General features: G+C 40.1%; 1 protein-coding gene across 1 annotated transcript in view; it reads right to left on the reverse strand.

Moving 5' to 3' along the window:
* The window catches only part of LOC126482164 (uncharacterized), a 58,834-nt gene extending 47,464 nt beyond the window's left edge, over nt 1-11,370 (reverse strand). Inside the window, exon 1 of the mRNA XM_050106141.1 lies at nt 11,234-11,370. Coding sequence (XP_049962098.1) covers nt 11,234-11,370 — 137 coding nt within the window. The remainder of the gene's footprint in view (nt 1-11,233) is intronic.
* Between the last annotated feature and the right edge of the window lie 2,053 nt (nt 11,371-13,423).

Raw genomic sequence — 13,423 nt, forward strand, 5'->3', positions numbered from 1 at the left:
CACATCGCAGTTCTTCGGAGAGTTTTTCTGACGTGTGCCTTTCGTCATATTTAAAGCGCTCTAGGAGGGAAGACGACAGCTCCAGGTCCTTAACGTAGTGTGCTGTCACCAACAAATAAGTCTCATTTGTGGTTGAGGTCCACCCATCCATTGTCAGCACAACCGCTTCCGCAGAATTAATTTTGACTCTCACAATTTCTTTCATCATGGCGTACTGCTGTTGTAGTAGTTTATTGGAAATAGTCTTCCGAGCTGGCATTCTGTAAGCACCATTAAGTTTGCCTACAAAACTTTGGAAATATTTGCTTTCCACTATGTTGGAGGTAAAATAATCCTTTACAACAGTCTCCAGAAGTGGGAATTCTATCTCCTGATTTCTTTTGTTCGAAAGAGGTTTCGGAAAATAAATAGATAAAGTTCCATGATATTGATGTCTGCTGTCTGATAATGAAGTGATACTGTTATTTTCTGGCACCAACTGCTGTTCGCTTGTGCCAGTTGCTGATGTTGGTTCCGGATTTTCTGGGTTATTTGTCGAAGAAATATCGGAAGATGCAGGAGCAGGGGGCGCTAAGCGCCTGACTGACAATGACACTGTTGGATGCAGCACTCGAACATCACGCGCTAGATACTGTATTTCCCACTTTATATGAAATACACTTAAAACAACGGTTGCACTTTGCTTTCCCATCTCCTAAATTGGCGAAGAAACCCAAAATTTCACTACTTCTACGCGATCGCGAGTCGCTAGCCATTGTATAAGAGTGAAAAGACATAAAAACTGCTTTCCGAATAAAATAAAGAGGGACTTTACCTGAAATCGTACCAATGACTACAGCTGACAGTTTACGTTTTGGATTTGGAGCGGGCCGGCCGGAGTGGCCGTGCGGTTCTAGGCGCTACAGTCTGGAACCTAGCGGCCGCTCCGGTCGCAGGTTCGAATCCTGCCTCGGGCATGGATGTGTGTGATGTCCTTAGGTTAGTTAGGTTTAGTCAGTTCTAAGTTCTAGGCGATTGTTAACCTCAGAAGTTAAGTAGCATAGTGCTCAGAGCCATTTGAACCATTTGAACCATTTGAATTTGGAGGGTTATTATTCTCAACAAAAGCAATATCTACTGAAAAACTTCTGAATAATTACTTAACATAGGTATATAGACTTTGTGACAGTGGTAAACATACTCATTCTATTTTGGATTAAATTTTGAAAGGAACATATAATTGGACTGCATTTCGTTGGTAGCCCTAGTTTTCAGTCCATGAATACAACAAATAAGGTTGAAAATGGGTCTGAGCACTGTGGGACTTAACTTCTGAGGTCATCAGTCCCCTAGAACTTAGAACTACTTAAACCTAACTAACCTAAGGATATCACACACACCCATGCCTGAGGCAGGATTCGAACCTGCGACCGGAGCGGTCGCGCGGTTCCAAACTGAAGCTCGTAAAGTCGCTGGGCCACCACGGCCGGCAACAAATAAGGTTTCACTTGGCAGATAAAGACTTTTTTGGTCGCTTCTTAAGAAAATGACGAGCAAGATAAAATGTAATACCTTATGTATATGTGATAGGCTTCTCTGTTCATATTTCCTTTGTCCCCTTCGACCATGCTCTATTTAAGTTAATTCAGACGCTTTAAGAGCGTAAAACGTTTCGTGCACGTTACTGCATAGTTCGGCCATCTGTTGGTAAAATTATGAATCATTACGAAGCTTTATTGTACAAGCGAGGCGAAGTGCGCGTAGCCGCGGTTCAGCGGCGAACTGGGCAACTTCGATAGGCTTCCGTACTTCATGAATGAACTACTTCATTTGAACGCTTCACCGCAAAGAGTGAAATGAATGAAGTAGTTCACGGTAATGAACGAGTTCGACCCATCTGTAATGCACACATGAGAATTTTCAAGTTTCCACTATTTATTATTTCCTCGCCATGTGTTACTCGTACTACGGGTGTGGTAGCTCTAGACGTAGAGAACTGCATGTTGGCCTTTTAAAATTAAATATGTGACAATTCGCAGAGAAGCAGTCAATGATGCTTCTAAGAACACCGATTGCGTTTTCTTGTTTTGCTGTTTTATACTTGGACTGAATACAGTACTAGTGTCATTCACAATAAGATTAAATTCTGCTTGCCTCATATTAGATGGAAGATCCTTCATAGGCAAAAAGAACTAATTCAGCTTTCTTTATCTCTTTCAGGCCCTGGACGCACAATTGTGCGCGTCTGGTCTTGACTGCTTTATTTCTTTGTGATTCACGCGTGGAAGTTGAGACAAACAATTCACAATTGTGCCTTCTACGCCTTTAACACGTGCGATAGGTCTCAGTTCCTTTCCTCTTCCATGGATGGCACCAGAAGTTGGAAAATTTTCAGTTTGAGTGAGGATGGCGTGCAGTGAAGCGCACGATCGAAGTTTAGCCTCTGCTGTTGTAACGTAAGTTTACTTTGAATCGTTTTCATGACATAAATCTACTTTAAATAGATAATTGCTCGTAAATACGTCGTAAGTTTCTAGTTTATTTGAATATTGACTTAGATATGAAAAGAAACGATAGCACACGCACAACTGTGCGTGTTGAGCCTAATGTAACGTTTTTAAGACAATGGCGCGTCAACAGAGTCTCGATATCTATACTTGTTTCGAAGTGTGTAGCTATCATTTCTCAAGCCACTTGATCTTGTGATGTTGTTTAGTAATTCCTTTGAAAATAACATGCTGTCTAATATAATTCTCAGAATAAAAATAAATTACTGGCGTCATTTCAGCACCTTTGAGTGAATCTGCGATCGCTGCTTTGGTAAATTCATCAGATTTAGAAGTTTTAAGCAGTGAGGAAGACACTCTTGATTGAATTTGGCTTGCAACGACAGAGAATAATGCTGAGAATAAAGTGAACCCCTGCAGGATGGAAACCAACAAAAAGAACAAACAACTGCACCAGAAAATGGTAAAAAAATCTAGTGATACACATATTTGGAGAAAGAGGTCTTTTCCATCCCGATAGCCATAACCTTTCGGAGACGAGGTAGAATAGTACATATTTTCACTTGTTTATAAAGCAGAGATTTTACTTCTGTATTTTTTTCTATAGAAAAATTTTATTTCATTTGTTTCAGGATGTTGTCGAAGTGGCATTTATAGCAACTTACTTCCTAAATTATTTTAATGAGCAGTTCTTCCACGAAGCTGCAGCATGTACAAACATTTATTCCAGGACAAAAACGGGACAATAACTTAGAACAACCTTACAGGAAATGAAATGAGCATATGGCATCATTGGTCGGGAGGCCCCATCTGGGGAAGTTCGACCGCCGAGTGCTAGTCTTATTGCATTCGACGCCACATCGCGCGACTTGAGTGTCGGTGATAAGGATGAAATGATAATGAGAACAACACAACATCCAGTCCCCGAGCGGAGAAAATCTCCAACCCGGCCGGGAAGGAAACAAAGCAGTTTTTCAGTGTGCACATTCTAATGGGATGTACACAACATTTTCGTACACGAATGTATTGGGAAACACGTATTTCAGCTTCCATTTGTGGCTAATGCTATGTCAAAAAATATCTTTTTTTTATAGTTGCCAGTGGCTCTTCACGTTACTGATATAGACACTATTTCTGCTGTATAAAACGAAAATAGACGATGGAAAGTTCAGCCAGCTATTGTGTACCTTAAGCCGCCGACAACCTTAAGACAGAACTTTTCCATTGATGAACACATGATACCATTTTGCGGTCGTTGCTCACTGAAGCAGTATGTACCAAAGAAATTCAGACGAATGGGATTTAAAAATTTGGTTCTATCCACAAGCAGTGTATTAGTACTGGACGTTCAAATTTACCAAGGAAAGTCCACTCCTTTGCCAAGAACTGATCTTGGTCTTGGGTCAGGAATTGTCTTTCAGTTAGCAGAAACATTTTGACAGGGAGCATACATTTATTTTGATCGTTATTCCACTACACTGGCTTTCTTGGTTACGCTGAAATCAAAAGGACAGGAGGTGACAGGTACAATAATGAAGACCCAAGTCATGGTTGTTCATTTATTAGAAGGCAATGAAGCGTATTGACATGGAATAGTTCTGTCGAGATGACGACAAAATTGTTGTTGCCCAGTGGAAGGACTCCAACGCTGTTACCCTTGCTTCAACTGCAACAGGATATTATCCTGTCGAAACTGTTTGCAGATGGAGCAAAATAGAGCCAGAGTATGTCATGGTTCCATGCCCATCAATTGTACGCAAGTACAATCAACCAATGAGAGGAGCTGATATGCGTGACCAGCAGATGGAGCCATACCACAAATACACAAAAGCTAAGAAGTGGACTCTGAAGGTAATTTTACATCTGATACACAGGGCATATGTGAATTCGTGGCTTCAGTACAGAAATTACAGGAAAGCTAATGAAGTCCCACATACATGATCTTCTAGGTCTCTAGATGGCTGTGGGGGAATACCTTCTCACATCACAAAGTGGGATGCCACACCGAGATGATGACAAAGAAGAAAAACAAGAGGACGTACATACACTCAGAACAAACAGATATAAACCGTCATGTTCAGCATGCACAGGCAAGAGGCTGAACAAATCTGATTACTGACATATTGTTGACGATTTAAAATCCGCAGGAAGTTGCCACAAAACTGGTTTCCAGCGGCGTACTAGAGCAAGGTTTGGTAAGTATAACATGTAGTTGTTTTTGTCAAAAGATGCCAACTGTTTTCCCTTCCATCACGTATAGAAATAAGGATGAAGACATTTTAAAGTTCGATACTGTATATCATGAAAAATTGTAGTAAAGGACCAAATCGCACAATTGCGTGAGTGCTAAAACTCTGAAAATTTTAGAATATCAATTTATTTTAATTTTTGTAATGAGTTACTCACTGATTTTTTACATCCTAAAAGTTCCTCTTTCCAAAACTTCAACCTTGGGTGTGAAAGCTTTATATCAGAAAGAAGACGGTTTACATATATGAGGAATAATAGTGGACCTATGATTCATTCTTCAGGAACCTCACACGTGATTTCTCCCCAGGTAATGCCCCTGACTAAATAGGTTGAATTATTAATTTATACTTTCTCCATTCCTTTGGTAAGATACAAACTAATGGATTGATTAGCTATACCATCAGCTCGTTAAAATATCAGTTTACCCATGAGAATATTGTGACTCACACTATCAAATGCCTTAGAAAGGTCTCAGAAAATACCAACCGGCGTTAGAAGGGAGATATGGCTAGCATCTCTTCCTGTGGACCTCATCTGACCATAACGTGCAAACAAGGACTGGAGCCCAGCTGTTGTTTTATGTATTACGCCTGTCCATGTCGCCACAGATCCGTCACTCCCCATAAAAGTGACATAAACAATGCATATGTGGACATCAACTTAATGGTGCTGGCTGTCAAACTACAGAGCTGAATGTTAAGTTAGCTTGTGAGCAAACTTACCCACTTACTTTCTAACACAGCACTGGCAATATGAAATAAAATGGCTATGAGTGACCGAGGACGACACGTGTAGGGCTACACCAAGATTAGTAGTACCTCCCATGCTTTTCAGTGCATTTAAATTGGTCCTATACTATGTTTTGCCACAATAAGTAAAGAGTTTACAGTATTCTGAACACCAGTGTATTTATTCGGCGAGTGACAAGCTTCTTGGTGATGTGGTCAAGGTAGATCAAGCTCCGTCTGAACTACAAACATATGTTGAGGAGAATGGTTTCGATAAATCACCTAGGAAGTCTTCACAGGTACAGAGTTGCTGGCAAGGAGACACTGAAGCTTGACCCGTACAAACTAAAAGAAAGTAGTCATATATCTTGGACTCCATACCAACCATTAACTTCGTTGTAATACACATATTATAGACACTGTCCTGAACAGCAAAAAGCCCGTTAATATATTGACCCTATCAGGGATCTTCTGGGGAGCAGATGCTGACATTGGACTGAGATGGTATCTTGCCGTAGTACATATATGCATGGACTATGGTTGCCTTTTTCTAGGGTCAACTCTGGAGATGTGTCTGTGACGACTAGGCAGATATCGGAACAAAGGGCTTACAGTGTACCTGCTGGCCATGCAGTGTACACCGACTAACGCTCTTTTAGTCACAGCAAATGAGCCTCCCCTATACCTCCGCCGTGAGTACCAGAGTGAAATTTTTTACTGTGACCAGATATTACGAGACGTCTGAACCTTAACCTTGTGCTACAAGTCCACATACAGGCTCTTCAAAAATCTTCTTCCAGTTGTTGCTGCACACATGGGTAGTAGTCCATTTCTCAAAAGAAGTCCTCCTGCACGATGATTACTCTACTTTGAAGTAAATTATCGTATCATTGTGTTGAATCCTCAAGTTGTAGTTTACCTGGACTTGTGCTGTGGTTATTCAAATTACGTTTAGATGGTGCACCTCATCAAGCATACAATGCGAAGGTTATCTACACCACAGCTTCGAAGAATGAAGGTGGCGTTGTACTTACTAGAATGGAATCAGTTTTACTGAAATGAAGTTGATGCAACCTAAGGTACTAACGATTATGATATCGGAGCTTTTGTGAATGTAACGAGTCCTTCAATTCTCCGAGATGCATGTGGGCTAAAAAAAATCTTTTCTGGATCTGTATCACCGCCAGAAATATTAAGGCATACATCCAGAGGACGATCAAACTATAGCGTATGACATCATGAACCTGTTATTACAAATCATAATTAGGAATAAGGTATTTACCATGTGTTGGGTAAAAGTGCAGTACTGTATGCTTGGCATGAAACAGTAGACAAGCTATTGTAGACAATGTCATCATCTTTGATGGAGACAGATGACACATTTGCTGAATAAAAGCACGTTGTTGTATTCCTAGCAGTGAAACAGTAGACAAACTATTGAGTGTAGTCGTCTATGGCAGAGAGAGGTGACACGTTGGTTTACCCCTTACAGACATTTCAAACGGAACGTTAATAATCAGAGAGAAGTAAAACACTGAATGGGAAAAGACCTTGTAATGTCCCAAGTATATGTCACACAACGTAGGAATTGTTCCATTTCATACCGTAGAAAGTATTTCGTTATTCTCTGTCATAAGTTAAAAAATACGATCAGCGTCAGAGCAATTGTAAAAACCTTTACAAAGCAAGCAGTGAGTTCATCAATGAGGGCGCATATGCCATCTAATGGCAGTGGGGTAGAATAAGTTCGCCGTTAAGGTGCTGCCACCAGCCTATAAAGTACGCAACCAATATTCTGTAACAGTGTTTTAAATGTGTAGCTCAAAACTATGTTTTTTTTATTAAACGCTATATATTTTTTAGCAAATTTTAGTTTTGTATTATGAACCTTTGCAATAAAACCTTCAACGGATCATGGCTTTAGGATTAGGTTAAAATCAAAGAAACTTCACTGCGGAAGACTAAGGCAGGAGAAACATTGCGACAAAAAGTTCCCTAACAGTCCTCTGTGTGCCAGAAGGGTTGTTAAGTACCGTGTAGTGCAATGCCCATGAAGTGTATTGTGTGATGATTGAAATGAGCACTATCATTGTTAAATGACCCTGGATGGACGGATAATTATTGCTACACATAATTCTTCAGAATGAAGCAGCTACTTGTCAACCAAGCAAAAGTGGAAATGTTATTACGAGGGCCAGTGCGATGTCGTTTCCTGTGGAGGAGGCAGACATTATTTTTCAACATTACTCACTGTACTGACCAAATATTACGATGGAAACTACGACTTCGAAGCCACTGTGTAAAAGCTGCTAAACCATCCAGTAGTTGCAAAATCTTGTCAGAGCGAGCCATATGTTGCGCAACCCCACAAAAAGACTCAAGTATTTATTTCTGTGATGAAGTTTAGTATATTCTATTTTTCATAGTGACAGACATATTGTAAAAATCCTGATTCGTGATCCTCTTGTACATATTAATACAATTTAAATGTTTAAAAGCAACAACTTTATCACAGTGTTGTTTTTTCAGTAGATGTTTAGTGTCTCCTTCCCACATACTGTGTTCTTTAATAAGCAACATTCTCAAACCATAAGCTGTTTACAAACAGTAGGCCTATATAAAGTCCTTAAAACTATTACGGCCATATTAAAGAATGAGATAGTGTAAAAAATACCTGAAACGTTACTACATTTACCATCATAATAAAAGCAGCTGCAGAAAAAGACATTGCTACAAAAAAGATTATTACTGTGGTGTGCAGAACAAACGATTTTACTGTTTCAAGGTGTGTGACAAACTAAATTTATGTTCCAACAAAAATGCAGGAAAGCGTTTTTGTCATCTTACATTGAAGTACTATCAGTTCAAAAATTCTTCACGTTGAAATTTATCAGGAAACATCAGTGTAAAAACTCATTTTTAGTGAGAGGTGAATTCTGTCTAAGGATAATTTTAAAGAATGATGTTTGTAAGCTAAAAAATTATCAATAACACCACAACAGTAGCTGTGCATCTTCAATAATCAGCAGGATCTTTTCGCTCAACATTTCGGTGTTATTTCACATAAAAGTCTCTCAAGGTTAAAATAGATTCATTCTGTACTGATTAAATTGTCTTTTGCTGAGGTAACGAAAGTAATACATGTGTAGGATCCATATTGTCGATATGCAGTGTATGTCGCTATTTAAAAGTGGTTATGACTTATATTGTATGCTCTTTTGCCCCTTGTTTGCTTTTCAGGTTACTATATCGGTTCCAATCGTTCGAAATTAAAGATTGTTTGGTAAGAACTTAGGTCCACAGTGCTTAGAGAGATTAGTAAAATTAACATTGAAGTCTTACTGGACACGAGTGCCCCACCACTATGAGTACATTCGCTAACCACGGTCCTTTATAGGCGAAAACTGATCCATATAAGGATAGAACTGGGTGGGGCAGCGCAACCTTCAAACACAATGACAAAGATTACGTCATAGTGAACTCTGCACTGACTGCTAACATCAGGCACAAGAAACATCGATGCACCAGAAGACTCACGATAAACGTAGAGCGTGTCATATTCAATCACAACTGTAACAGAAACATCTACATCGTGTTGGTCTGCTCGTATCCCCATTGTAAGATTGCAGTGAATCACATATTTTTTGGCTTCTCAAACAGACACAACTACCAAAACGTTCACTTGCTATCGGTTGCTGTTGCTGACGTGTGAGACCATACTGCTCTGCTTCAAAGAGTTTATATGTGTCACATTTTATATGCCTTTCTGTTAAAAGAGCAGATCAAGTTTTAATACGACTCTAATTTAATGACTGTGTTGATGTACGGTGTATATAATCCCATATGTGGTTTACTTCTCTTTGTATTAAACCTAATGTGTAAGACGATGGCTGTTTAATGGTTTCTGAGTACTGCTGGAATGTCAAAACAAGGAAAAAAGAACAGAAAAAAAGTAATTTATTTACTTCCCACGACGATAATCAAAGCAAACTAATTGCTTTCCCATGTTTAAATCTTTGACAGTATGCATTGAAGAGAACTTCATGCTGTCTGGGTGTGAAACTCTGGTGTCGAACTATAGAACAAGAGTGTGCCTGGAGATTCCTGTGACTTGCAGCGACCACCATATTGTACTTAGGCCAAAAGTATTCAACAGATCTTCCAAGGCTTTTACCGTTCTGACAGAATTACAGTTTCATCACCAAAATTCAAACGTATTAATACTTCTCCCTGAACTTTATATTCCTTTCCAGTTTTCTTCATTATTTTACTGCTTACTTAGTTCACACACAGAATAACATTTACGATAGGATATCATTTGTATTTTGGTTGTAGCATGGTGTAAAACGTAGTATGCTTCCATATTTGTGATCAGTATAAGATGATGTAGTGTATGTGATACGTGCAGTGTACAATAAGTAACTGAAAATTTCAATACAAAATTTTAGGAAGAAAAAATTTTATGTTACCTATATTTTTTTTAGTATGGAACAGTATACTGCCCTACATCACATGTGTATGAAAATAATGTGACTTCATCCAATGAGAATCTGTCACCGATTAACCTGGCCAATTGAAATAAGTGAGGGTTTAGATTAGCAGCACCATTATGTTTTCCCAACTGCGGACGACTGAGGAGTAGCGACTGAGAGATCTGAGGCAGCTGAATGAAGGCTAAAAGTTTTGAGAGCAGTTTTACTTGGGGCAAAAGCGCATACAAAGGTGGTGTTAGTACGTACCTACAAATTTTCATGTTAACTGAACGCATCAAATAGTGTCGTCATAGTCTGTGATGTGAAACAAACACTGCATGTATAATGATGGTGTTACAATAACGTATTCGACGCTAGAAGCCGTAGTAACTAGGTAAAAGTAGGGTATTTCAACGTTCCTAGGAGCAGGCTACGTTTTGTGCTCGGTTTATTGACTAAATAAATTTCGAAGCCAATCTCTAAATGTCATAAAGGATGCAGCATAGGTTAGAGCCATTACAGCTTCTCTTTTTGACCAAGTCCTGTACTCCCTACATCATTGCAAGTAATCATGTGGACTTACTAAAGATATATGCCTTAGATCTGAAACTCAGTATGTCAGACCAAATTACTAACTGGTACCTCACTATTAAATTCATGATGGATACCGCTTTCTGAAGCATTTATATTTTGCCATGTTGCCTGCATGTTGAACTGGAGCAGTCTGAGAATGGCTCTTAACAGTTCTGGTATGTCGCTCCTTCCCATACTTCAGCATAGCGACTGCAATGTTTTACTGCTACGCAAAATAAATTGCTGGTTGATTATATGAGCCTATTAAAGGCTGTCACATATGGTACTCAATATTTCTGGAGAAGAGCAAAATGACGTGTTTTGAAAAACCATGACATACGTCTTGCAACATTTCTAAACTCTAGTGTATTGCACAGGCTGTGTTGCCTTCTTATCCTTTAAGGGTACATTCTGTTGGCCTGTAAGATAATGCAATGAGACTGACAGACAAACCTGGTGGCGCTATTTAAATGATTGAGAGTGAGGGCAATAGTTAGTATACTAATAACATTTAATTTCCAAAAACAAGTCATAAATGATGCTAAACAAGTTATCGATTGAATACTCTAAACAACTAAGAGGTTATTTTACTTCTCTACTGGGTGGATCCTGGGTGGCAGAGGCAGTTTAGCTCTCCTTTCGTCGATGGGACGTGTCACTCTCGACACCCTGCTGTGTCGGTTAGGCTCGGCACGTGCATCGACTGTGGTGCCACGTGACTCACTTGTCCCGCGAGAAGTGACCATTTCCCTTTGCAGCAGGTGGTCCCCCACTCCTGGGCTGCTGCAGCTGAATCATTATGGTGGCCCGCTCCGTTCGCCCCTCGCTGGCTGATGTGGACAATGCTGTCGAGTCTGCCATGTTGGTTCTGCACAATCCTCAAGTGAGTTGAAGTGCCATATTACAAAAAAGAAAATAATGATGACTAAATTTTTTTTGCAATATTACTAAGGACTCAATATCCTAAAATAATTTATTGACTGAAGGGCCCTGTTAACGTTGTATGGATGTAAATTACGTGGTGTGAGGTGTCTTTGTTTGTGTGTGCATTTGTCTTTGTTAGTTTTCGGTTAGCTCTACTCCTGTCATGCACCTTAATTTTACGCTGGCTCTACCTCTATACCTCCACCAAACGTCCGTACTTCACCCAATACTAAATACCAACTCTTTTTTTTTCGATGTCTGGCAGTGCTGTATGCTGACGCTGAAGTAGTTAGGAATTGCGTCTACAGACTCAGGTCATGGTGATTTGCCTGAAATCTTTGTAGTGGCATATAATTTTACATAGTACAACGATGCCTCCTGTCTCCTCTGTCAGGATCGCTGCCACTGAAATGAAACACAAGAATACTTCATTATATGTGTATATATTCCTTTTTTCTAATATAAGTCTCATCCGTGGTCCATCATTTCGTTACTGCTTCCTATTTCCGGGTCAGGTGTTTGACACTCTACCGCGACTTGCAATAGTCCGTGATAATCCCCATACTCAATATTTCGCCAATGGCGCTCAGATGGCGTTGGAAAAATTCCACCATGAGACAGTGTTCACCGCATGACAGGCGATGGCTCATAACACGCCAAGTCTTAGCGTCGACACGCGCACAGAGCGTGGACCGCTAGCACCATACGAAACACATCCGAAAATCGAGACGCACATGCTCTATAGCACGATTTACTGTCTTGACACCACGAAAAATATAAAGTGACGTATATCTGTCCGTTGGGCAGTGTACAAGAAACCACGGAAAGTAAACAGTAACGATTTCAGTGGCGATGGTGATACTTGTGAAGGCTCTTCTATGAGAATGCTATGACAGAGTACTATGCTCAATTGCTGTCAAATCACGACAGGTCTCCTTGCTCTCCTGGGATCGGAAATCGGACAAAAATTGTGAGGTCCAAAGAAATAATAGCAGTACTCAGTTGTTTGGTGTACTAAGTATTGCAAAGTGCCTGGTTTGGTATGCCACAAAAAGGGCCATTTGTTGATGACATATAACTTGCAATGTAATTTTGATACAATCTTCCATGTACCAGCGAATGTTGGCGTGAAGATGTCACAAATACGTAACTCATTTGACCATGTTCTACAAGGACTCATGCTGAAAACCGATTGAGGTGAGAAACAAACAAAATAACACTGAACTACAACAAATGGAAAAATATGCTAAGCAACACAATATCAACATGAAATTACGTTAAACAGGTCATCCATGGAGACTACTTACAAACTGCACCTTTTCTTCCAGTAGCAGTTCTCTTGTATCTTCATACTCTAACAGGTTAATATCGCTCGTTCCGATAGTTGCTGCGGCATTGTTTTGAGCTGAGTCCGCAGCGGCTATGTGTCATTTGCTGTTTGAAGTTTCTCCGCGTGACCCCTGCGAAGGGTTATGTGGCCTCAATTATACGTATTCGCTACGTTGGTAATTCCATTGACCTTGACCGTTGTATGTCCCGCTATTGCTTTGCTGTTCGTCCCTAGAATCCTGTTTGTCCTGGTTCGAATTCTGTTGCTGTCTCCAATTTCAATTTCGTTGGTAGTTGTTGTTGTAATGATTATAATTTCCTTGTCTTCTTCGACTTTCCCATGATGGCTGGTCATTCCCCTTGACGTTTGAATTTTGGTTTCCATTCGACCAATGTTTTCCCCCATTTCGTCCAGCGTCATTCCTCCCTCGCGAATCCGGCCAGTTACGATCATTATTTCTACATCTTTCCCTGGAGGTGTGAATTTCATTCACGTAATCGAGTTCGCACAGCGGTCTTGAAAGCTTCGATTGAATCGCTGCATCTACCGATGAGCGGCTTCTGGTAACGTAAAGGTAACTTAATGTAGCAGTGCTTTAGAATTTCCTTGGGACTGTGCCGTTGAACCAAGGATCGGTTCTTCTTGGCCAGGGATTCGAAT

Source organism: Schistocerca serialis, chromosome 5 (genome assembly GCF_023864345.2).
Source record: "Schistocerca serialis cubense isolate TAMUIC-IGC-003099 chromosome 5, iqSchSeri2.2, whole genome shotgun sequence".
In the NCBI taxonomy this organism is placed as follows: Eukaryota; Metazoa; Arthropoda; class Insecta; order Orthoptera; family Acrididae; genus Schistocerca; species Schistocerca serialis.